Source organism: Vanessa cardui, chromosome 10 (assembly GCF_905220365.1).
Source record: "Vanessa cardui chromosome 10, ilVanCard2.1, whole genome shotgun sequence".
Taxonomy (NCBI): Eukaryota; Metazoa; Arthropoda; class Insecta; order Lepidoptera; family Nymphalidae; genus Vanessa; species Vanessa cardui.
In genome coordinates, this window is record NC_061132.1 from 6,619,032 (window position 1) to 6,645,836 (window position 26,805).

General features: G+C 33.7%; 1 protein-coding gene across 1 annotated transcript in view; it reads left to right on the forward strand.

Annotated features, from left to right (window-relative positions):
* The window catches only part of LOC124532752 (very-long-chain 3-oxoacyl-CoA reductase-B), a 39,862-nt gene that overhangs the window by 4,499 nt on the left and 8,558 nt on the right, over positions 1-26,805 (forward strand). The window contains exons 2-3 of the mRNA XM_047107808.1: positions 23,576-23,622; positions 25,447-25,522. Of these exons, the coding sequence (XP_046963764.1) occupies positions 23,576-23,622; positions 25,447-25,522 (123 nt within the window). The remainder of the gene's footprint in view (positions 1-23,575; positions 23,623-25,446; positions 25,523-26,805) is intronic.

Consider the following 26,805-nt stretch of genomic DNA (forward strand, 5'->3'; position numbering starts at 1 on the left):
TCATGGTAAATATTAAAAAATAAATAATATAAGAATATAACATTTTCGATTCAGCCTCATAGGAAGCATTCAATTAATACTGAATACTCAAACATTCATTATTCCAGGAGATGTATAAATCGTTATGGACCCTCCTGATTACAGCATAATAGCAGGCGAGGGGAAGCTTTAACTAATGAGGCTAATTAAGTAATAGGCTATTTGACTGGTTTTTAAAATCCATTTTATATTATGTGATAGAGGTTAAGAAACCCAGTAATTTTTTTTTTTATTTCTAGTACATATTTATATATACTGATACCAATAATTGTCACTTTATTATTCGCATTGACAAATAGCCTATTTTATATTATAATATTTCTTTTTTTTTTAATAAAATATATCTCAATTCCTTAATAGGCAAAGGTAATTCAGTAACATTTTTCCCAGTTTGTTTGTGTATGATATTTAGGTTTAGGATTTAGGTTGGCTTCTTTTTGTTAATGTATGGGAATAGCGACATAAACAGCCGTATATTTTTATAGCGTATACTGAGAGGTTTGAATGTTTCACAGCTCCAAGGGACCGCAGATTCCAATATTTGGTATTAATTTCAACTTTATACCTCTACGCGTTTCTGCAAAACAGGGTCCGATAGACAAACGGACTACGAAATGATCTTATAAAGATTATATTTTCATTTATAGATATGGAACCCTAAAAACATCTAATTTTCAATTTTATGTCGAATCTCGATAAATACACAATTTCTAGTAATCGTTAATTTTTGGTTATTTTTTTAATAAAATGTTTATATTTCTTAATAATTGTATTGAATCAGAATTATTTGTATCCATACCAGTAGGAGCAAGGCAAGGCAATCAGGCGAAGGTCATGTAGCGAATTTGCACTTGTTTACATATGTAAGTCGATATATCTAAAGGCTGCACAGAAAAGGAACACTAGAATAAATATAGTCTTGGTTTCTTTAATTTTGTGGTTAAATCTGATGGTTATTAAGTTGACATTTCAAAGTTATAAATATAAATATTGGACAACATTACATAAATTACTCTGATCCCAATTAAGTAGCTAAAGCACTTGCGTTATGGAAATCAGAAGTAACGACGGTACTACAGTCACCCAGACCCAAAACAACATAGAAAACTAATAAATTTTTTACATCGATTCGGCCGGGAATCGAACCCGGGACCTCAGAGTGGCTTACCCAAGATAACCGGTGTACACACTACTCGACCACGGAGATCGTCCAAGTTACTGCTATGCAATCGATTTCGGAAGTCAAAATTATGGACAGGCAGAATCTAATGTGCTTTTAAAGAATAGTTTTGTGTATGAATGGCAGGTGAAATACCTGGTGGTAAGTGGTCAACATAGAGATACACTATAAGTAATACTAGTTGTGCCCGCGACTACATGCGCGATTGATTTTGAAGAAAAAGTAGTAGCTTAGACTACTAAGCTACTCCTGATAATATAAGATATTTGCTAGTGAAAGTCCCGTTTAAATCGGTCCAATCGTTCTAGAGATTAGACGGAACAAATAGACAAAAATTGGTATGACATATACCGTGTACAAACAGACAGTCCAATTTTATTATATGTATAGATTAACCATCCTTAAATGCGTCACGAACCTTGGAACCTAAGACGTCATATCCCTCGTGTATCAACGCTGGTCACTCACCCTTCAAACCGGAACACAAGTATTGCTGTATGGGTATTATATTTATTTAATCTTAAAATACTAATTCAAGTTTAGGGCTTACTGTAAGGTCACATTGTTTGGTTGTTGATGATTGTTTAAAATATGCTTATATATAAAGGTCTGTTTGTTGTGATATCACAAGACTAACAACACATTAAAAAAGTACGAGAAATGTATACATAATTAGTTTTATTGTAAATTAATTACAATTAGATTATAAACCAAATTATATTTAATGTATACATTCTACCAAGAGCAACATATATTTGTCAAAACGAAAATAACTTAACTCGATACTTAAGTAACAAAGAAGTAAGAAATAACATCATTGATCGTATTATTAAAAGTGAGGAATAAGAAAACGGTTTGCCTTATCGCTCTATTTAATAATATTATACTTAGTTTATGTAACAGAAATCAAAATGAATATATACTTTATTCAAGTTGGGAATCACTTATGAATTGTCATTTAACAAATCTATCTTATACGTCGTTACTTCTGATTTTCTATAACGCAAATGCGTTAGCTACTTGCATTGTGACCAGTGTAATGTACGTGATCTTGTCTATGTTGTCTTATATGAAGCTACCACCAGTTTAATATATAATTAATATAATTGATATTCTATAACTATTCCTAATGCTAAAGCATTCTGGTTAAACCCTTTCAGAATGGGATAATTAATTCCGGACATTCTCCTCAATACACAAACAACAAACAAATATTATTAGCATATATATACTTGCTTAGGAACTTCAATCGAGTAACTTCATATGTTTTTATTACAACTGATGTATTTTTTTGTCGCGCTTTATAATTTTCCGCAGCAATGACCCTGAATTATTAATTGAAATATTATTTTATTAATACTGTTTAATAGTTTTTATGTATCTTATTCGACTTTTTGTTCGTCTCGTTATGATTCATACGTGTAGTTAGATGGGTTTATATTGTAAGAATCGAAATTTATTTTATGAAATAATGCTCGTAATAATATTAATTTATTTTGTTCGGAAGACCACGGTGAATGATTACGTGTCATTTAAATTAAAAACATTTGTTCAACGTTTATAATTAGTTTAGAGCTGAAATGGCCCAGTGGTTAGAACGCGTCCGTCTTAACCGATGGTTGCGGGTTCAAATCCAGGCATGCACCACTATATATATATGTGCTTAATTTGTGTTTATAATTCATCTCCTGTTCGGCGGTGAAGGAAAACATCGTGAGGAAACCTGCTGTGTCTAATTTCATCGAAATTCTGCCACATGTGCATTCCACCCGCATTGGAACAGCGTGGTAGATATGTTCCAAACCCTCTCCTTAATGGAGGAGGAGGCCTTATCTCAGCAGTGGGAAATTGACAGGCTGTTACTTTACTACTTTACTTACTTTATAGTTAACATGATATGCTATGATATTATTTGCTCTTTCCTTCTTTACATCGTATAAAATAAAGGCGCTTACCGCTGTCTTTCTCTGAGTATGTAGATGTTTAAAATGACAGAACGGATTTTGATGCAGTTTTTAATTGATAGATTGATTTAAGAGGAAGGTTTATGTGATAATACAGGCACATTTTAATAGAGAAACATTAATTTTTACGCTTTCGTTTTAAACGCTGGCTGAACCCTACGAGATAGAACGAAATAATGTTTGTTTGTTTGTACAGTATTGTACACCTTAAAAAGGTTTTCAAAAAAGTTTAGATGGTATACGTCTATCTCTTAGGGTAATCCACAATAACTGTTTTTAATCTTTTACATATACGAGAAATAATGGTTTATCTTCGAATTATATTCGATTTTAAGCAATACATTATTAGTCTTTATCCACTAGTTATTTATAATTTATATTTTTTACGTCATAAGATAAACTGAAATTAAACTTTTCGCTGATTCTAAATGTAGTTCCTACCGAGTATATCAGAAAATAAACTCAGTAGACTCTGCTATGAATCATATACGATAAATAAATATCATACTTAACATCTGTTATACCAACGTATTTGCCATAATTGGCGCACGGACCTAGTGGCACGTCTAACCGCGTGCGATAAAATTGATACAGTTTACCTTGACCCAAATAAACTTGTATGTACATTGATGATAGAATTATGTAAGTGATTGAATGGTAAACGAAATGTCGTCTTCACGGGATGTCCGGAATATTGAAAGAAATTGATGATTATTGAAATAATATATGATATGATATTTTATTCTTTATAAAATATTATAAAATAAATACATGTTTCTCTTTCTAGTATTAGTCGCGACCCGCCCATTAAATTTTGTGTTTAAGTTATAACCTATATTAATCAAGAGCAATTTCGGTTTCTTCCAATAATTTTTTTTTTAGAATTGAAACATTTTCTTTGTATATTGCAAACAAAATACTCACTAAGTATATTGTAATAAAACTACTCACGTAACATTTAATTATTTCAGTATATTAATTTATCACTTGATACAATATTAAGTATCCGCTTAATATATTAAAATTAACTAGTCTTCACCACTATTCTCACAAGAATGTCCTTTTTTTCTTTTTCGTTCCCAATCAATCCTCTTGTGTTCTTTTTCTCGTGCCAGGCGGTACCAGTCGCCACACCACGCCACGCCACCCGAGGAAGACACGGGCTTGCACCAATATGTTGTCGATAACCGAATCAATAATAATACTTAAAAATGTTATTTAATTTAAAAACAACGTATTTAAAAATTAAAGCAGTACTAAATATTATTACTTCAATTAAAATTATTTAAAAATCATGACATTCGGCCATCCGACATCGTGCCGACTCCCGGCGCACGACATGCTAATCATTATAGTTTATATATAAATACACCCTTTGCTAATATATGACAATAATTGGTTGTTATATTATATAACCACATAACACTTAGCTCAATTCTCAACACAAACTTAACTCTACACAATATAATAATGATACATAAATTTAAGAGTACAACTCAAAGGTTAGCGCGCTAATAATCCTACATACAACAAATCATGACATTCGCCAATTAAGCTAGTAATCGAATTATTTATAAACATATTATATAGTGAATATTGATAGTTTGAAATAATTAAAGAAAATAGAGCGATTACATTGGAATAAATCATTTGTGTTATTTCATACATTACATATTATAGTTATATTTATATTTGTTTTTATTTCAACAGATGTGTGTAGATCACACAGTGAGTAATTTATACATATACATATATATGCACATACACACACATATGAACATATACATAATATTTTTTTTTTTTCATTTAATAAAACACACGCTGTACCAAAAATAATTGTTTACAGAAAAAATATTTACATGGATTTAGTATAAGACCCTGTACACATACATTCAAGCGCTATTGTGATCACTATGCTCACTGGAACTGTTATTGTCTGAATTATATACCTCCAAAGCCTTTATATGTATCCAGGGTCTCATCCTGTCTGCCGCTATTACAGTCTTATAGGGCTTGCCCGTTCTATTGAAGCCTGGGACATCGGCTATCGTATATCTATCGTTTCCTAGAACCTCTAGTACTTTATAAGGACCTATGAACTTTGACAAAAGCTTTGTGCTCTTCCCATCATTGGCAAAATTGTTTCGCAATATCTTTACCAGGTCACCGACTTTATACTTTACAGCAGAAATTTTGTTTTTATCATGTCTTAGTTTCAATTTTTCTTGCTCATTCTGTATGTTAGAGCTAATATCTTGTCTAAGTTCTTGTAAATTAGAAGTCATAGATTCATCTATAACATTAAGTTTATTTGCCAAATGATCCCGCATTTTGAGTCCAAACAAAGCTTCGGTCGCCGTTTTTTGTGTTGAGGCATTCACAGTGTTGTTAATGCCCCACTGGATTTTCCCCAGGCACTTGTCCCAGTCGCGCTCGTGGCCAAAAGAATTTTGTGCCGCTAGTGAATTAAGAATAGTCTGGTTGAATCTTTCGGCTTGACCATTGGCTCTGGGACAAGCGACCGCATTCAATACATGCTTAATTCCTTGTCCCTCACAAAAGGTCTTAAAGGCTGTCGACGTGAAAGATGTACCGCGGTCAGATATTATCCTTGCCGGAATACCGAAATCATAAAATATTTTCTCAAGGACTTTGATAGTGGTTTTGGTTTTAAGATCTTTTACTGGTCTAACGAACACGTATTTTGTGAAAGCGTCGACTACGGTCAAAATGTGAGTATTACCATCCTTACTGCGAACAAATGGCCCTAAATGATCCATATGGACAGTGTGAAAAGGTATATTAACCTTTTCAATTGGGTATAAATGTCCAGACTTTCGTTTTGCTGCAGTATCTTTATTGTATGCACACTCTAAGCAAGCCGCTACATATTTTTTTACAAATTTTCTCAATTTTGGGAACCAGAAATTGCTTTGTATCCTTTCTAGCGTTTTAGAATAGCCGTGATGTCCTACTTCGTCATGATTAGCCCGACATACTTGCCACCTTGCACTTCGTGGCACAACAAGGCGTAATTGGTCATCTATTTTTCTATAAATAACGTGGTTTTTAACAACGTAATTTTTGCGAATATCCCGGCACTCTAGGTCGTCTTCCGGTTTTAGAATTTGCAAAATACGCGAGATGTCGGGGTCTGCTCTTTGTAAACTTAGAAGCCAGTTGTCCTTCTCTATAGAATAAATGTTAACGGATAAATGTTCCTCTGAGTTCGCGGGCAGAGTGGTATTTCGACTGAGAGCATCAACATGCTGCATTTGTACCCCCGGTCGATACTCTATACTAAAATCAAATTCGCTTATTTGCAGCCACCACCTCGCTATACGCGGAATTAAATCTCTTTTTGTTAGTGTCGTTCTAAGTGCAGCACAATCGGTGAAAATCTTAAAAGGTATGCCCAAAAGGTAAACCCTAAATTTTTTTAGAGAACATACGACGGCTAGGGTCTCTAACTCATAGGAGTGCAAATATCTCTCCTCTGGTGTTGTTTGGCGACTAAAATATGCTACTGGTTTTAAAACCCGCGATTCTTTCTGCCATTGCATCAATATGCCCCCTACGCCAACAGAACTGGCGTCGGTATGCAATTCGGTCTCCAATCTTGGGTCATAAAGGGCCAAAACAGGACGACTAGCAAGACTTTCCTTCAAAAGGGAGAATGCCTGGTTCTCGATCTCAGACCACTGCCATTTTGCCTCTTTCTTTAATAGAGAAGTCAACGGTCGAGCGATTTCCCCATAACCTTTTATAAACTTGCGAAAATAACCAGTTAAGCCAAGAAATTGACGAACTTCGTGTGTATTGCGAGGTGTGGGAAATCCCTTGACCGCTGTTATCTTAGCCTCACCGGGTTGCATGCCTTGTGAGGAAATGTCATATCCCAAGTAGCTAACTGTGGCCTCGAAAAAACGGCACTTAGAGAGCTTCAAAGTTAATCCGAACTCTCTAAAAATTTTAAGCACCTCCTCTAGTCGCCAAAACATCTCGTCCACTCCCTTTGATGGTATCAGCACGTCATCCAAATAGGCTAACGCATATTCAAATCGCTTATTACCGAGAATTTTGTTGATCATCCTCTGGAAGACGGCTGGCGCGTTAGCGAGTCCGAAGGGCATTCTTAAAAACTCATAATGCCCATCAGGCGTGACAAAGGCGGTGAGATGTCGGCTACTTGAAGCCATTGGGATCTGATAATATCCTGATGCGAGATCGAGGGTGGTAAAGAAGGTATTCCCACTAAGATTAGATAACTGATCATCAATGAGAGGAAGAGGAAACCTATCTTTGACTGTTTTATTGTTCAATGCCCTAAAATCTACACATAGTCTCTGCTCACCGGTTTTTTTCTTTACCATTAAAATTGGACTAGCATAATCAGACTTTGACTCTTGAACGATATTGTTTTGTACAAGTTCATTAACTGTTTCTCTGACCTTTTCACGTTCGGAATGAGATAGGCGGTAGGGTCGGTAAACAATCGGTTTGTTATCCACGAGATCAATTTTCATTTCCACGTCAACAGCACAGCCTATCTCACCCAAGTTGGTAGCGAAACAGTCCCGGTATTTCTGAAGTAACGAATAAAGCGCATTTGCTTGACTATTGTCAAGACCTGGTCCAATCTTAATGTCGGCTTTATTGAGGGGTTCTATCGTAGAGAAATTCTCTACAATCCTGTTAATCTGGTAAGCAGGCCGTTCAACAAAGGGATTTGCTCTAGATATCAAGGCGTCCTTTTCAAAAGTTAAAGTACTATCGGACAGATTGGAAATAATGACCCCACCTTTGCCGCAACAAATACGGTAAGCGCCCGGCAACAACCGGTATTCCTTCCGTGGTTCGACTGAGTTATAGCCCCCAATAAAAATATCTCCGGTAAAATCATGATCTATTTGCACAGGGACAACGCCGGTTTTCGAAATGTTAGTGGTATCGGTAACGTAAAGTTTTAATGTATCCTCATCGTTATCAAATGGAATTTTATTAGGACTTAGATAGAACGTCAGATTGTCACTATTCTTTAAGACTGTAACGAATGGCTGTTCTGTAAAGTTTTGTCCAATAATCACAGATACCTGCATGTGCGCGTCATCAACCACTAATACTTCGATAATCGATTCAATGTCATCAACCCTCACAGAAACGAAGGTTTTGTACAAAGGTATTACAGAAGACTGACCAAACCCTCTTACAATTGGAATATTGTCATAATTTTGTGCAAGTTTCAAAAACTTTGCATCGCTTTTACGCAAAAGAGTACATTCACTCCCGAAGTCTATGTAGGCTTTGAGAGAATGGTCATTGATTGTGATAGTTTTGAAGAACTTACTATTAGGGTCATTAATTGTGTCAATTTTTAAAGTGTTTTTTTCAAAATTCTCTACGTTATTGTTTGAATTACGATTTGTGGATGTTAAGGAGTCAAGCCTGCATCGGTCGCTGTCATGTCCTACCCGATTACAACGTTTGCATATTGTTAGCGGCTTAGTGCATTTAAAATAAGGATGACCTTTAACGCGACAATTGTAGCAAATTACAGAATATAAATTTGAGTTGCTGGCACCCGTATTGGTGTTTGCAGAGTTGTTGGGCTTTTGAAATGTGCGTTCACGCGGTCTATTATTGTAACTCATAGCCTGTTGTGATTTTTGGGAAGAAAGGTAAGTAAGCAAATCTTCTGGTTCCGTACTATCGAGAGCCTGTGCCCCATTCCTAACAGATCGGTCGCTTATGCCGTACACAATACAATCAACGGCCTTCTTACCAGTAATTTCACACATACTTAACAAACCCAATTTGTCATAAAAATATTCCCGCAAGCTCTCATCATTACGTGATGTGCGATTTAACATTTCTTCCAAGAGACGTCCGTAATTTTCGTCGCTGGGGAATGCCTTGCGTAATTTCAGTTGCCACTCGTCCCAAGTAAATTTGACCGTCTGCAAAGACTCAAACCATTTCTTAGCCAGACCAATTAGCTTTTGTAAAGAGTAGTGTATTGTCTGCTTATCCTCCCAACCGTATATAGAGGCACATTCGTTTACTTTTCGCAGCCAGCAATCAATAGTTTGGGTCCTGCAGGACGGGTCAAATTCAGGAATAACATTATTAAAATTATTGTTACTACCAAAATTATTCTTTGTTGACTCTCCCTTCCATTTGGACAGAAGTTTCAGCACGTCTCTAGAGGTTAGCTTGCTTGATAGCTTACGCGTCCTTCGCGGTGAAGACTCATCAGCGGATGATGACGAAGAAGACGAGTTCCTTCGCCTTCTTCGTTTACTCGCCTTCTTCGGCCGCCGTCGCTTTGGAGGCGTAACCGGCGGCGTGTCCGCTTCATGATCAGATGACATTGCCAGTAAATTCTAAAACGTATAAATATTATCTGAGACGTAATCTGTTTACCATACTATGTGCAAAAACAACAATAATTTCAGCTCAGCTACATATGTACATAGTCCATCTCCTAACATTATCCGATGAACAAACATAGTTCACCCCCTAACATTATCCGATGAACAAACATAGTTCACCCCCTAACATTATCCGATGAACAAACATAGTTCACCCCCTAACATTATCCGATGAACAAACATAGTTCACCCCCTAACTTTATCCGATGAACAAACATAGTTCACCCCCTAACATTATCCGATGAACAAACATAGTTCACCCCCTAACATTATCCGATGAACAAACATAGTTCACCCCCTAACATTATCCGATGAACAAACATAGTTCACCCCCTAACTTTATCCGATGAACAAACATAGTTCACCCCCTAACATTATCCGATGAACAAACATAGTTCACCCCCTAACATTATCCGATGAACAAACATAGTTCACCCCCTAACATTATCCGATTCTATAATACTTTAAGACTAGAGAATAAGAGAATAGAGATCAATAATATCTTATTTATTAGTAGATGGACACAGAAAAAGAAAATCAGCATTGCGATTTATTAACCAAGTAAATATGTAGTCAGAATGGTAGATTATTTATAAGAATAAAAAAATATATATATATCATCATATTTTTATTATATATTTTCTATGTTAAATATTTTAATAAGCCGGTCAACAGCTTAATTCAAAAAGAAATAAGCTATATCAAGATTATTTGTCTGCTGACAGTATTAAAAATTCATTAATTAATTAATAGTGTATAATTTACCGCTGTGGGCGTTAAAACAACATCCTCACAGACAAAATGTCTCGATAATATTTGCTTAAACATACCTTTTTATCCGGTCCGTGTCACTTCTGAAGTGTAATAAAACTACTCACGTAACATTTAATTATTTCAGTATATTAATTTATCACTTGATACAATATTAAGTATCCGCTTAATATATTAAAATTAACTAGTCTTCACCACTATTCTCACAAGAATGTCCTTTTTTTCTTTTTCGTTCCCAATCAATCCTCTTGTGTTCTTTTTCTCGTGCCAGGCGGTACCAGTCGCCACACCACGCCACGCCACCCGAGGAAGACACGGGCTTGCACCAATATGTTGTCGATAACCGAATCAATAATAATACTTAAAAATGTTATTTAATTTAAAAACAACGTATTTAAAAATTAAAGCAGTACTAAATATTATTACTTCAATTAAAATTATTTAAAAATCATGACAATATAATATACCCGCCAAGCTGCAAAAGTGCTATAGGGCACACCGTTTGAGGGCTCGAGATACGAGTTAGTATTACACCCACCGTGATATATGTCTAATATCGATAAATTATTATTAATTAGCGTATGTCGCCTTATAAATGTCGAATGAAAAGTCTTTACATGGTTGAAATTGCACGTAATTCTCATAACGTCGCCCGACCACTATCTCGATCACGATCACGAAATGTTCCCCCTTGCAAACTGTACCCAGGGGCATTGGGCAGATTGAAATTTCTCCGATCATTGCTGACTGTGACTCTCGTCTTTACCATATGTTATACTAGCTACCGGTCTATATATAAATTTAAGATGAAAGGACGGTCATAAAAAGAAAGTTCTTTTTCCGGGTGAGGAAGTTTTATACTATAGTAGACTCTTCTCTTCTATATAATATATGTTTATTATAAATAAAGACCTTCCTCTTGACCACTATGTTTTTGCATGAAAATCGCATTTTAATCTTTTATGTAGATCATTTATAAAAAATATATAGTGCAGTGGTGGTAAGCGATTTAGTTTTATATTATGTAGAAATAAAGTCATCCATTTTTATATAGTAGGGAAAATACAGGACATGAACGTGTGAGACACGGTGCAGTTTTGGTTGGAATTAGCTTATATTTTTACAGTATCGATTGTCTCGTCTAACTCCCTAATGTTGGAAACAAAAGTACCTTGTTAAAATTGGGAATAAACAATAAAATGGTAATATTCTCTCGGTAATGATATAATATCTAACGTTCAATTATAGAGCTAGGTCCCGCGCGCTGATTGGTCAATTCAAATATCGCGCGTAAATGCCTGTCTCCCTGTTACACAATTCCGTTCCTTTCCACAGAATCACTCACAAAGATTGCGGGAACGTGAGAGGAACTTATATTTTTTTTTTTTTGTAAAAAAGAAACATAAATGAGATACGTTCTTATTTAATTTTTGCTTTATATGTGCTCGGAGAGTGTTTAAAGTTTTGTTTTAAGTGGTTTTCACTCTTTTGCAGTCGGAATTGCTCTTCAGGGCAACTTTGAAAGGAAAACTAAGTGTTGTTACTTAAAGTTTTCTCTAGTATAGCACTCGCACGGAATATTTTGATATATAAGTAGCTACTTTTTTTTGGAACGCGACTTTTTCGATGGCGATCACGTCATTTTTTTTTAATATTTAAAAAAGAGGTTTACTTATATAATTAATTGAAAAAAAAAGTGGCGTGTGATCCAAATTCGAAATTCCTTCAGTGTTCGAAATTCAAACATAAAATTGTTATTAATAAATTGAAAACAAAATTATCGAATACTATTTTTTTTTTTTGAAAGGTAACCCGAAAAAAATAGTTAACAAAGTAACATCGAGTACTGTACGAGTTTTCCGACTACCGTCTAATAAAATATTAAGGAATTATACAAATACTAGTTACTCGTGTCGGTTTCGCACGTAAAGAATAATGGATTACATAAAATATTAAGATCGTAATATCTATACGCTCCCAGTAGGCTTGATTTTTCCGACACGTTCAAGCATCGTCTACATTCAACCAACACAGAACCTTATTTAATAACTTTATATTATAAGCACCGTTCTCTTTTTTAACTGACTTCAAAAAGGAGGAGGTTATCAATAATCTGTATTTTTTTGGCTCCAAATGTAACAATAACTATAAATGCGTTGTATAATTGTAAATCGAATTTTAAGTAGTCTAATTTTTTCATTTCATTTAATTTAGACTCTAAAAAAATATGTTGAATACGCAATTATTTTTATTACATTTAGTGCATATTTATTTGTTTTTAAATATTGTTTTGTTAATTTTTTTATTTATTTAGATTTGTTTAGAAAATAATCCTCTTTGGTATTAAATCTACCTTTGCTAGGAAATAATAAATATAATAATATAATAGAATAAACCCCTCCATTAGTGAGTACAGTATATTAAAGTAATCCGTTGGTAATTTCTAATTTTACCATTCAGACAAATAGTCACGGTAATAGCACAGTTTTATAATGTGATTATTATGTTTATAAAATGAGAAAGCCGTTAGTAACCGCGCTAATAGTAATGAGTTTCGAAAACTAATAATAGGAAAGACATTAGGTTAGTTTTACACTTTCTCTTTGAGCTGCCTCGTTTTGTTTTCTTCATCAGACTGCACTCTAGGCACGTGTGCCAAAGCTCCGGTGAAATTTACATTTTGCCAATAAATGCCATATAAGTAAGTATCAAGAAATTGTTAGATTTGATCGGGTATTAGTAGAGTTGTCTACGGTAATTCGTAAACTACAGTTCACTACTTACTGATCATAAATAAAAGCCGATAATGCGTTTGTAAAGTCTCCGATGTTGCAAAACTCCATGGGTGATTGAGTTCACTTTTCATCAAATGAGTCAATGATTCAAATTTCATAAAAAAGAACTTTGAATAATAATTAAAATACAACGCATAAATATACACGGTGTGAGAATCGTAGCAATGCCTCAAATTAATGAAGGAATGGCTAATATCTCTATCTATCCCTCCTTTTAAGCTTATCACTTGTGTTACCAGTAGGTAATAGTCCATGGGGTCCGAATCGATCCTGCGACTTTTATTCCACCCCTCAATAGCAAGACTAGTATTCTTGAGTTCTGCTTTGAAAGAGGATGCAACGTTGGCTACGTACAGAATGGACAATATTTCTTATAAAATCTGTATCTATAGGTACTAGTTACCGGATTCTATCGAGGCTTTCATCCGCATACATATTTTATAATTTGTGTCCAACATAACTATATTAATTCTCAATCATACTAATAAATCATCTCGAATCAAAATACGAACAAAGTACGTCTAATTATCATAAATTATATTAATATGGTTGATTAAAGACCTAAACGTTTTCGTTCATGCCATAGTATTTTTAATATAAAGGGATAATTACCATCTTGAAGATTCACGTCCTCATTAAAATTCCACTAAATCATCAGGTCTATGTAACACGAAATTGAAAGAATTTAAGAAATTTCATTACGTTTTTTTAATTATTATTTAATAACTTAAAGGTTTAACGTTTAATTATATATAGAGCTAATTGGCGACCTGATGAAAATTTGCAACACCCTCCACATACATTGATGCTTACATCTCCAGTACCCTACCAACCATGGGAACTAAGTTATTTTGTTCACTGTATCTGCTTAAACTGGCCGATTCGCCCTTCAAACCGGAACACAACAATAAGTAGAATATGTAATGAAAAGTAGCTGACGCAGATGAACTTGCACGAATACCATAAAGAATTTAAGGTAAATTAAGAAAAAAATTACATTCGATATTAGTTAATACCTGATTGTAATATAGAAACACAACGGACATCCAAATAGATTAGAAAAATTGAGCCCGTGTCACAATAATCACAGGGGACGTAACATCTTCGTTCCTAACCTACGCACTATGGCGTTGTTAGGAGAGGTTAATATTTCCTACAGCGCCAATAAACAAAATATATATTAGCGAACCACTTTGCAGTCTCCTATACTAGCAAACTGTTTTTTAGCCTCTTCATATTTTAACACTGTTACATAGTGTATACCCAGTGGTGGGTTTTAATAAATAAGACTGACACAATTATGAAAGTGACAAATTTGTCGAATTTACGTGTATTTATCTATTTCATAACATATGTGATATTAATAGTAACCAATAAAATTGGTCACGACTTTGTACTGTATTGGATATTAGAGATAAAGTTTTGTATATCATAGATAATAATAGTGGTATTAGTGTAATGTAATCGGGTTGTTGGGGAGATATGATTAGTTAACATAGTCTTCCGTTAAGCTGTCTTTATATATTCAATGTCAGCACAATTTACTGCACGCTCATGCCACAAGCTGTCGTTTACCATCGGCTATACAAACCTTACACGGATGTTTTTCATTTCTGGAACCATCAGGAACTATCAAAATTGAAACCGATGAAATAAAGTTTGGTACGCATTTTTGATGCTAGTGCCAATACAATATTCTGCCTTGGTATATGGTTATTTACCTAAATTCAATTATGAGTTATGAGCAAAAAACGCGGTTTAAATGTGTATGTATGTTACTTATCGATGATAAAACCATTAAATTATTTCCAAAACCAATTAGGATATCAATAAACAGCCTATATATGTCGATAGAGAATCATTTTCTTATTAATATGCCATCGAAAGAGTTAGTCGATCAGATGTCAGTTAAAGACATTATAGATATACCACGGCAGATTTGTAACTTAATGTTTTAGGATTACAAAGTAATTTTTAATATGTTCATAATATCATATGTTTTTATTAATGTTATGTATCTAATATGTTTTAAATATAAAACTAATGAATTATCAATATTTATGTAATTAATGATGTTACTTATAAAATGAATATTTATTGTGGCAAAAATATATATACGGTGTTCACCAATGAATTACGAAGAGTAAGGAGTATGTACAACTTATAAAGGGTTTTGTAAATTGGCTAAATATGACGATGATTGTTGATATTAGTTAAAAACGTAAGTATACATTGTACGCGTATTCTAAAGCCATTCAAAACTTAGTGTTATTACATCGTAATACAGTGTGAATTCGAATGTAAGATCCTTGAAGGCTGTGACGTTGGTTCCACAAGACCGCCACTTTCACTTAGCTAGACAAGTTCAAGGAGAACAAGGCTTTAAACTTTAAAGTACAAGGTTGCATTTTATGTAAACAAATTCTGTGTACGGAAGTAGAAAGTATAATCGTTTATAAAAAATGCTTATTTACTTACAAACTAAGCAGAATTAGGTTATGTATTTATGTTGTATTATGTAATAAATATTTTATTGTTGTACGAGTATATCAAACCTACGTTTATATATGTTATTAAATGCATTGTTTAAATTATAATCTGTAGTATTTGCTAATAATTGAGCTATCATAAATACCATTTGAATGATGATACTATTTATTTATACAAAAATTCACCAAAATATCAATGATTATTATTAATCTATTCTTTTTAAAGGTTGGGGTATATATTATACAGAAATGAAAGTTATCAATTTTTTTTTATATAAGAAATACAACAAAATAAGACCGAAGGCTCAAACCACAGGGTTTATCGACCTGAGATTTCAATCATAATTGTAAATTTCCGATATAAAGTTACAAATGTCTCATGGTAGTTATGATGACTGCTTTGCCTTTAAGTAAGGTCTAATTTCTGATCTTCACTGCTCATCATTTCCTTTGCTCTCTGTCTGCTCTCCTCATAAATCTTTACTACACATGTATTTATCAGTCATATTGCATATATTGTTAATATGTGAATATGTTAACAGAGACACGACAAATATAGTCATGACGCTTTCTTGCTTTCTCTACTAATATTTATAGCAGAAAGTGAGTTTTCTAAACAAATATAAAGCAATTAGCCTACATAACATTGTTCGAAATAAAAGTCCTGTAAAATTAATTCCTCGGTACATTTATTTAAAATTTTTTGAGAATCCTCCCAAAAATCTAGTAATTATAAAAAAAATACTTTTTCATTCTTTGTGTACTGTTCGGTTCGGGAGTGTAACATAACTTCGCTCCCAAGCGGGGCGATGATAACCACTTATCATCAAGTGGCTCGTTTCACCATCCGCATACCTACCTTATAAAATAAAATAATACATATTAAAAAAACACTAATAATACGGAAACGCGAAAATATCACATTTCAAAAATGTATAATTATACGCTTGACCTTATCAGAATTTTCTTACTTTAAATCTTTGTAGTATATCGATAAATCTGTATAATTCTTCTGTAAGTGTATTTTTTACTAAATTATTCTGAAACGGTTGAATCGATTTCGATAAGATAGATTGGGTGTATTTGTGTGCATGCCTGAATCGCTTAAAATTGAGCTGGTAGGCGTAGGATCTGGTGGCGTTGTAATCAGGAAGTGTAAAAAATTGTTATTCTACCCGGACGAAGTCAGAAACGGTAGTTTGTACGAGAATAAATAGTCAAGGCCTGTTTATGATTTTTTTTTTTTTAATATTTATATATATCAATAATAATAGTATATAAATAACAGATTGTAAATTTCCTACTGCTTAGCTAAGGCCTTCTCTCCCTTTGAGGAGAAGGTTATGGGCATATTCCAACACGCTGCTCCAATGCGGCTTAGTATATTAACATGTGACAGAATTACGTTGGAAGTAGATATATGCAGGTTTCCTCCCGATTTTATCCTTGACCGTCGGTCTCGAGATGAATTCACACACAAATTAAGCACAAGAAAATTTAGAGGTACCTGCCTGGTTTTTAAGACGCAATCATCCGTTAATATGTACGCGTTATAACCACTGGGCCATCTCGGCTCTTTTTACGTAAAATATACTATATGTAACTATATATACTAATATTATAAAGGCAAAAGTGGGTTACTTTGTCTGACGATGAAACCACGACCAAACCAGTACCGAATTTGATGAAATTTGGTATGAATCAAGCTTGAATTCCGATGAAGGCTTTTCACTATGCCGCTGACGACCAAACCCCCAAAACGCGATAAGAGCCCCGGGCGACTAGTAACGACATGTCAAAGGAACGTTCATTTGTTATGCTTTCAAATCTTATCTATTCAATCAATCTTCCATACATATAAAAAATCTCTACTGATCGAAATCTCTACATGGAAAATGTCTGAGAAAAGTGGTACAGGACAATATTGCGTTAATAGGGGATTAACCCAATAGATCATATAAAATTGTTCTTAGAATTTTTGTCTGTTCCTTTGTTACCACTTATCTCAGAAATGGCTTCACGGATTTTTTTGCGGTTTTCACTGATGTACTGTAACCTTGGGGTAACATTAGCTTTTAGTAAATTAAAGTCGGAATATTTTGGAACCAAATCTGATGAGGTCGAAACCGTTTTCCTATTCCCAATGCTTCTCAGACCTACAGATACAAAGATATATCAATCATATGAGGAAGGTGTTGCTGGCACCAGCTAGTCATCAATAAATTTGGCATACGTGTTGTAAGGGGTATGGAAATGATAAAGGGTATCTTACACTCGCTCTTTATTCCACCACTGGCACGAGAACGAAGAGTCGGTGTAAACTGGTGATGATTTCAAGATATTTTTAGAGAACCGGAAATTCTATCGACTTATGTTGTCAAATACATCATATATCTCTCATTCAAGGTTATAATTAATATATACTTGATATTAAATTAAATTACTAAGGTCAACAGCCCCAAAACTTCCCGTTGACCTAGAATGTATAATTTTTTTATAAATAAATACGCGTCGATTAATGCGAAAATATATATTCACATTTTATGACAAAAAAATATTGTATTGATTTTAAAAAAATTAACGTCAGTCTAAATATGTATAATAAAATTGGAGTTTCTGTTTGTAATAGGTATAAAAGGTTTTTTAATAAATGCATATGTATGTGTACACGTGACTGAGTGTGACGTGACTTTCACTGGTTGAAAGCGTATGTAATAAGATAAATATATAATAAAGATGAGTAAATAAGGCTACAACAATCTGTGCGCGAACAAAGCAAACGGGCAAAGATATATATAAAATTGTTAAGCGATCTGTGAGCTGTGAGTGATCTGTGGCTGGTGGTGCTTACTATCAAGTGCCTACTTGGGCGGCCACTTGGTGTCGCCCAACGAGATTGGAGCTGTGAGAAATAATATATCAATCATTCGAAACGCGATGGTGACAATCTTGTGTCTATAGCTATACTGGCTAACTCCCTTTCAAATCGGAACACAAGAACATGTTGATGACATGTGAAAATTGATACATTAAAATTTTTACAAATGATGCTTTGCTTACCATATAATTGATGGTATAAAATACATACGATACATTATTAATATATAAAACGAAGTTGTTTTTTGTTTCTTTCCGTATATTGCCTTCATCTAAACCACTAAACGGTTTTCATTATTAGAGGAAGCTATAGCGAATAAGGTTTGTGTAACTTATATTTCTTAAAGAATTTGTACCAAATGCTATTATTGTACGCTTGAAAAAAACCGCAAGAAAAGTCTACGATAGTATGTCTTTTGAGGTAATAATAGCTTGTTTAATTATGACAAATTTATAAAAAAACCTATAGGTTGTTTGTTAAAACATAATTAACAAAAGTTCCGTCATAATATGTTTTACATAAAATAATTTTAACTTAAAGTTTAAGTGAGGTCAACTACGAAGTAAAATAATTTTATTGGTCATTTAACTTTTAATTACAGTGTCGATATGTTTTCTTGATTAATAACGTTATGATTTCCTTTCAATTCGTTTATTTTTTTTTTTCGAAGTTTCAGAGGTCAAAAGATTTCCTTCTACCTGACCTTTTTTAATGTGGCTATATTTAAGGATACTGAAAGAATTATTGATTACAGCTAAATTGAAAAAAAAAAATTGTATTGCCTTCGTCGACTTGTAATTGGGTTACCACCATCGTTCACCACCACTCATACATATACATAAACATCAACCATCCCTTATTATTTTTGTGTTTTTTTTATATTTGCAATGTACCAACCTATAGTTGTCCTAAATAAACGTGTTCTTATTTTTATATCCGTGATGCGACATCTTGGGAACTAAGAGGCTGTATCCCCTGTGCCTGTAGTTACACTTGATCACATATACCACCCTGGATAAGAACAATCAATGCCCCGTATCTAGTCTGGCTGACACACTATTCGATCGGAAATACGTTGATAGAATAATTGATGCAGAGCCCAGACGGAGCCGAGTTGCTCCAGTTGTTGGAGCGCGTACATCGTATCCGATGATAGCGAGTTCAAACCCAAGCAAGCACCACTGCAATCCCATGTGCTTAATTCGTGTTTAGAATTCATCTCGAGCTCAGTGGTGAAGGAAAACATTGTAAAGTCAATCCATTGGAGCAACTTGATATATGCTCCTAACCTTCTCCTCAAAGGGAGGGAAAGGCTTAACCCAGCTGTGGGAAAAGGTTTCTTACTAGTATATTATTATACTCAGTCGGGCTTTCACGTATCACATATTGTCTTTATTTAGTATGTTAGTATTGTGTCGAGTTTGGAACATGACGTGCGGAATATTAAACCGTTGACAGCATACAAACAATCCATACAGAAATTCGTGAAACGTAACAAACGCCCAAGTAAAAAATATCGATAGTATTTTTTTGTATGTGTAAAAAATTTGTATACAAAATATGGCAAATAGAGCCGGAACTATGAATAAAGTTGAATCGTTCGTTTCGTTTGTTCGTTGTTTATTCTTTGCAGTGTTTCTTGTTTGTTTTGTAAAATATCGATGTACAATTGCTCGATAAGTTTAAATGTTTACTATGTATTCTTGTTTTGTCGTTTTATTTTTTGGTTTGATTATTGTTTTTGGTGATGTAATCGTGGTTGAGATAAGTGTTTTTTTATCGATACTTTATAATAAACTAGTGTGCCTCTCGCAAGACTTTGCAATTATTCAAAATAATTGAGATTTGGTGATACCTATTTTCTTTAATTTTGTTACCGTTTTTAATTTTTTTTCTTATACAGCTTCTTTAACCGACCAATACTTTTCTCTCTAAATATCTGTTAAACCGCAACAATTTAGTAAATTGGAATCAAGAATCCTTTATTTTTCTTCATGACTCTATGACTAGAGCTCTTCAAAATGAGAACATAATCGATTTTCTATCGTGCAGCTATCCCATAATCATTGACACAAAAAACGGCTTACGCTTTTATCCAAAAAATCAAATTAATTCGTAAAGAGAAAAGAATAAACAGTATAATATATCGACACTCTGAATTTGTATTAGGATTTTGTCCAAGCCCGTCTAGGTATGTACCACCCATTCCTGCTCTACCGCCATGGAGCAATACTTGTATTGTTGTGCTCCGGTTTGAGGGCACAAAAGACAAGACATGTTAACTCCCAAGATTAATGGATCATTGTCCATATAAGGATAGATAATGTTTTCCTTTTGATGACCTAATATCTTCGAGTGGCCAATTTGCTCGTACCTGTTGCTCTCTATCTGTATCATGAAATAATAATATTGCCGGGTAATCTGTCACAACCGTCAGCAATGTCTTGGTTCATCAATATCCATGACCAGAGACCGTAAATATTTCCAGACTCCCGCTGAATATAATGTAATTTCTTAACCTAACAACTTCGTAATGACCTGAGTCAGATTTTGATACTGGCATTGAATATTGCAATAACTGGTACGTAAATTGAACTCCTGAACTATAAATAAAATCTCGAGTCTGTTCTCAATTACGAATTCTATTCGAATGTGAGCAATTGTCGAAACGTAAGTGACGACACAGCTGAAGTCAACTAATCCTTTCTAAAATTGAATTCGGCATCTTCATTCTAACATATTACTGCTGTTATTGACTCTCAGGCTCCAGACGTGTCTGTAGTTGAGCTAACTCTCGCTCGCGTTATCAATTGCAAATTATGCAAATACCCTCTACCCAACGTAAATTGTTGACTTAGCTTTATCCAGAGAATATACGATTATGCTCTCGCGCCATGTTGAATTTGAAACAGGAATTATACTTAAGCTATCGGAACGTTAGCTATCGTTATGTAAAATTAACGTTGTATAAATTTTACGTGTTTGTTTTTTTGTTTGACATAGTTCTATTTATTTGACATTGATAATGGACTATTAAAGTGGGTTTAACTTATATCGAATTAACGAGGATGATATTGTAATGTTCCTAAAGATCAATGATATTGTTGGGTTTGACAAATGGAAGAATAGTGCAGACTCCGTGCTTGTTATACAAACACACAAAGTAAAATAGAAAAAAGAAACAAATTTATAATAATGTTTAATGTTCACCATTCAGAAACAAATAAACTCGAAAATATAAAGCAGACTCAAAATAATTTGGTAAATACATTTCTAAACAGAAAAAAATACCTGTTTGTAGTACAAAATACTTCAAATGGACTGTTTTAGACGGGTTACACAACCAGACGTATAATAATTAATCGTTTGATTGGGCGCGATAGATGTTCGATAATCTGATAACATGGTATTTATTCAGTATCAGGAGAGCTATTTTGTAAGAACAAACTCAAAACAACAGTCGTGAAATGTTAGTAAGTGATTATAATATTCAATTCAAAATAGACGTATGTGGGTTACCAATTGTTGATAGGATAACCAAAGACACGTCGTATTCCTTTTTGGTATTAGAATACGTGATCAGGTAATGGTACTCTACCACCGAGTCCTACTATCACTGTTCTTCATGCATTAAATAATAATTATCAATAATTATTCATCAAAAAAGAGTAACTACTGAGTTTCGTGCCGGTTCTTCTCGGTAGAATCTACTTTCCGAACCGGTGGTAGCTTCACTCAATTGTAAAATGACGATTCAAAAGTGCTTGTAAAAGCCTACTTGAATAAAAATTATTTTGATTTATTGATTGATTTGATTGATCCATCATCATTTAGTTCCTTGAACCTTCGTGTCCTATATATTTTAACGTGATTATGAATGTTACACTTGGATTAATTACGCATTCTAGACAAAATTAATACTGTTCCTATCTAAAGAGTTTATACGATTATGTATATATATACATTGTAACCTGACCTTTATTAATCTCAGTTGCTAACTCCAAGATAATTATAACAGATATAATTAATAATAGTATGTATAAATTTCCATGTTGAAATACAAGCGTAATTATAACATTTATATGTTTAGACTTCAGAATAATAACAGATTTATTTATCCAAATCAAAAAGTTTCTTATACGAACTGAAAATCCAAACTTTCACGCCGCGATACTTCAGGCTCCGTAAATTCAAACAAAACGAAACTAGTTTAGAGAACAAGTCTCGGATTAAGTAAAATACAACCGAGAAAGCAACGGCTAGTCGTTTTTAAGTTTCAGACCAAACGTCGGCATTGCGGTGTTGATTAATTGATCACGTGGTCTAAACCATTCTCGGGAATATTTAGACGTCAGATATTATGTATATATAGAACTAGAGAGAATGTTTAAGATGTTTTGCATAACGGCTACGTTTCTTGGAACATTTCCTGTGTATTATATTTTGCGTATAAAATGTATTCAGTTATAATAGCAAATTAATTAGCGAGTAATAAGTCAGTGCTAGTTTTGGTAATTGAGTTCTTGGTATTCGTTAGACGTTATATCCAATAGACTAACCGCGAATAGGGAGGCTCTCTGTATCTCTCCTAACTTACCCGCAAAGGTGAGCCAAATGTTGAGCGTTTTGGTAGGTTATTAACGACCCCCCCCCTCCCTAATTTGGGAGTCAGGCTAGCTGAGTTTATTGGTATTTTTGCGCTCGCATATCACCTATTTTACCTGATTGAAGACTTGAGACAATACTATACTAGTAATCAATTATTAAAATCGAACCCGTAAATTACCAATAAAAGTTATGCAAGCTGAGTATAGTCATTGTAAATGCATACAAATAAGTCTATATGAATAGATATTTTACAACACATTTACATCGTTTGATGTAGTAGTAATAATATTTTACTTCTGTCTGATCCATTTTAAACGTCATTGCATTCATTCCTATATTTTATTGATTGTCATCATTATGTTTTTTAATATTATTTTTAAGAGAACGTCTATGATAATGAGATTTTCTTTTTCTTTTCAGTAATCACTGGAAGTACTGATGGAATCGGAAAAGCATATGCCAAAGAAGTAAGTACGCTATACAATATTTATACATTTTTTAAATGGAAGGAGAACATTATACAAGAGTCAAGAAGATACAATTATTCAAGGATTATTTGTTCGCTTTTTTGGTTAGTCCTCAGCCATCGATCTCGCTTCTCCTTATTATTTCACAACGATCTTTTCATTATTATTATAATTATCTTCGCTTGATATCGTTCGATATCGAAGGCGATATCAAAGCACCAGGGGCTTGAACCCAGGACCTCTGGATCTGAGGCAAGGATTAGACCAAGAAGGCCTTTAATCTTCGCCATAATTATTAGAATAGATATATTAAAAAAAATTACAACCAAGCAGATATAAATCAAAAATCTTAAGACACATGAAATAAACATCAATGAAATAGTTCGAAAAATTCACAGAGAAATAAAAGTTAGATTTAAATAGAAATATATGATTTTCCATTTTATATTGATATTAGCATATCATGCAACAGCTGAAGTCGTTCCTAACGGAGCCTCACCGTAGTAAATCTGTTGCGAGATTCGAGATTCTATGGAAAGGAATCTGAAAATATACTCGATGTAATATAAGTCTCACTTTATTGAATGTACTTAAAACGTAGATAATATTTTGAGTTGAATTTAAGAATGTTTTATTATAAGGACGACCTCTGCGGTCGAGTGGTGTGTACACCGGTTTTCATGGGTACGCCACTCAGAGGTCCTGGGTTCGATTCCCGGCCGAGTCGATGAAGACTTGGGTCTGGTTGTTTGTGGTACCTTCGTTACTTCTGATTTTCTATAACACAAGTGCTTTAGCTACTTAGATTGGGATCAGAGTAATATATGTGATGTTGTCCAATATTTATTTTATTTTTTATTTTAATATATTCGTGCTAGTAAGTAGCATACTACTAGCAGACCTCGCAATTATATGGTCGCCTATCCTCGTAGACACTGAAATGGGAAGACCCAATGCTTGATATTATTAATGCAATGCTCAGGGGTGTATGGATTGTCATGTTACTCGCCCCTTTGAATATTCTGGCTCATTGAGCCTTCATACAAGAACAGAGAAACATATTATATTATATTATGCTCTTTGTGTGTACGATTACTGCTTAAGTTCTGTTATCAAATTAATCAGTGAATCTATTAAGTTAAAATTAATTATAATTATGTATTGGGTTGTATGGTGAACTGTATTTATGTCTTGTTATTTATTATTTACAATAATGACTTAATTTTGAAATCTAAATGATTACAATTACAATTGTATGAATGTTATATTACAAATATTATTTATTACATTATTAATATATAATAAGGTTATAATAGTTTTTTTGAAAGGTTTTCTGTCTGTCTGTCTGTTTTGTTTATTTTTCACACCCAAACCGAATTTGATGGAATTTGTTCTACCTACATGGTTGTAGGGTTTTGTGCAAGCTCGCCTGGGTAGGTACCACCCACTCATCATATATTCTACAGCCAAAAAATTTTGTTACGGTTTAAATGGTCAATGAGCTAGAGTAACTTCATGTACGAGGGATATAACATCTTAGCTCCCAAGGTTGGTGACGCATGGGTGTAATTTAAAGAATGTTTAATATTTCTTAAAGCGCCATTGTCTATGAGCGGTGGTGACTTACCATCAGGTGGTCTATATGTACCACAAACCTATGCCATAAAAATTGCAAGCTTGGAGCCGAAGAAAATATATAGGGTTTCATGTAGGTATAATGTTGAACCAACCGCTTAAAGACTTCCTACGTAGCATGACGTACTTATGAACGATAGCTTTTTTATATAATATTGTTTTATTTACATTTTGTCTCTTTGTCCATAGTTAGCTGCCCGTGGCTGTGATATTGTTCTCGTCAGTCGATCTATCGACAAGTTAAAAGCAACTGCTGCTGAAATAGGTAAAGTATAATTTGTTTAATCATACAAGTAGTATATATGAAGCCTTAGTAGTGCGATTACTTCCGGGCCGCCTAGCCGCAAAGTAAAAAGTCTTAAAGACTATTTTGCTTTGTATGTTTTGATGTTTTGTTATCGAATATTTCCTCTTTTATTCTTTGTTTAAATATAAATCGAATAACAATAAACAATGTGTTAGTCACCGTTAGTATGTAAATACCGTTAGTTTAAAATAGTTCAGAGCTGAGATGGCACAGTGGTTAGAACGCGTGCATCTTAACTAATGATCTCGGGTTCAAACCCAGGCAAGCACCACTATATATGTGTGCTTAATTTGTGTTTATAAATCATCCGTGCTCGTCGGTGAAGGAAAACATCGTGAGGAAACCTGCTTGTGTCTAATTTCATCGAAATTCTGCCACATGTGCATTCCACCAAACCGCATTGGAACATCGTGCTGGAATATGTTTTAAACACTCTCCTTAATGGGAGAGGAGGCCTTAACCCAGTAGTGGGAAATTTACAGGCTGTTACTTTACTTATAATAGTTCTAGTATTGCAAAGTGTCAGTAACATGTATACAATAAGGAATCAGGTAGGGATTGGGAGTCTGTAACACAATTATCAGTTATATCATTTATTATTTACCGATAGAGTTGCACAGAAAATGCACTTTTAAAGTTGTGTTACAAATACACTTTTGTTTACGTACTCGTATGTATTTAAGTTTGTACCTAAATATTGCAATTACGTCCGTACCTAAGGACTGGTTAATTTAACCATTATATATAATCAATAAACTTATAGAGATCACGATGAAAATACAATGTGTATTTTAATAGTAAATTATGTATTCAAACTTATTTGCGACTAGCTGTGCCCGTGGCCTTGTACACGTTTGAATTTAACAAAAAAGAAATATTATTGTAGCCTAAGTTACTCCCTATTATATCAGTTGTCTACCAGTGAAAGTCCCGGAAAAATCGGTCCAGCCATTCCAGAGATTATCCGCAACAAACAGACATATCGAAAAAAAATGTAAAAAATGTTATTTTGGTATATGTACCGTGTATACATACATATGCATTGAGTAAGAAAGGGCTATTTTAATATTACAAACACACACTCCAATTTTATTATATGTATAGATAACATTTACATTTTCATCGATTTGAGTGCGCTTAACTTAAGACTGAAATTTATTGAACACATTATTATTTAAATTAATTTATTATGATCATAATCTCATTATCAAATAAATGGAAGTCATGACAGTACTTTATTA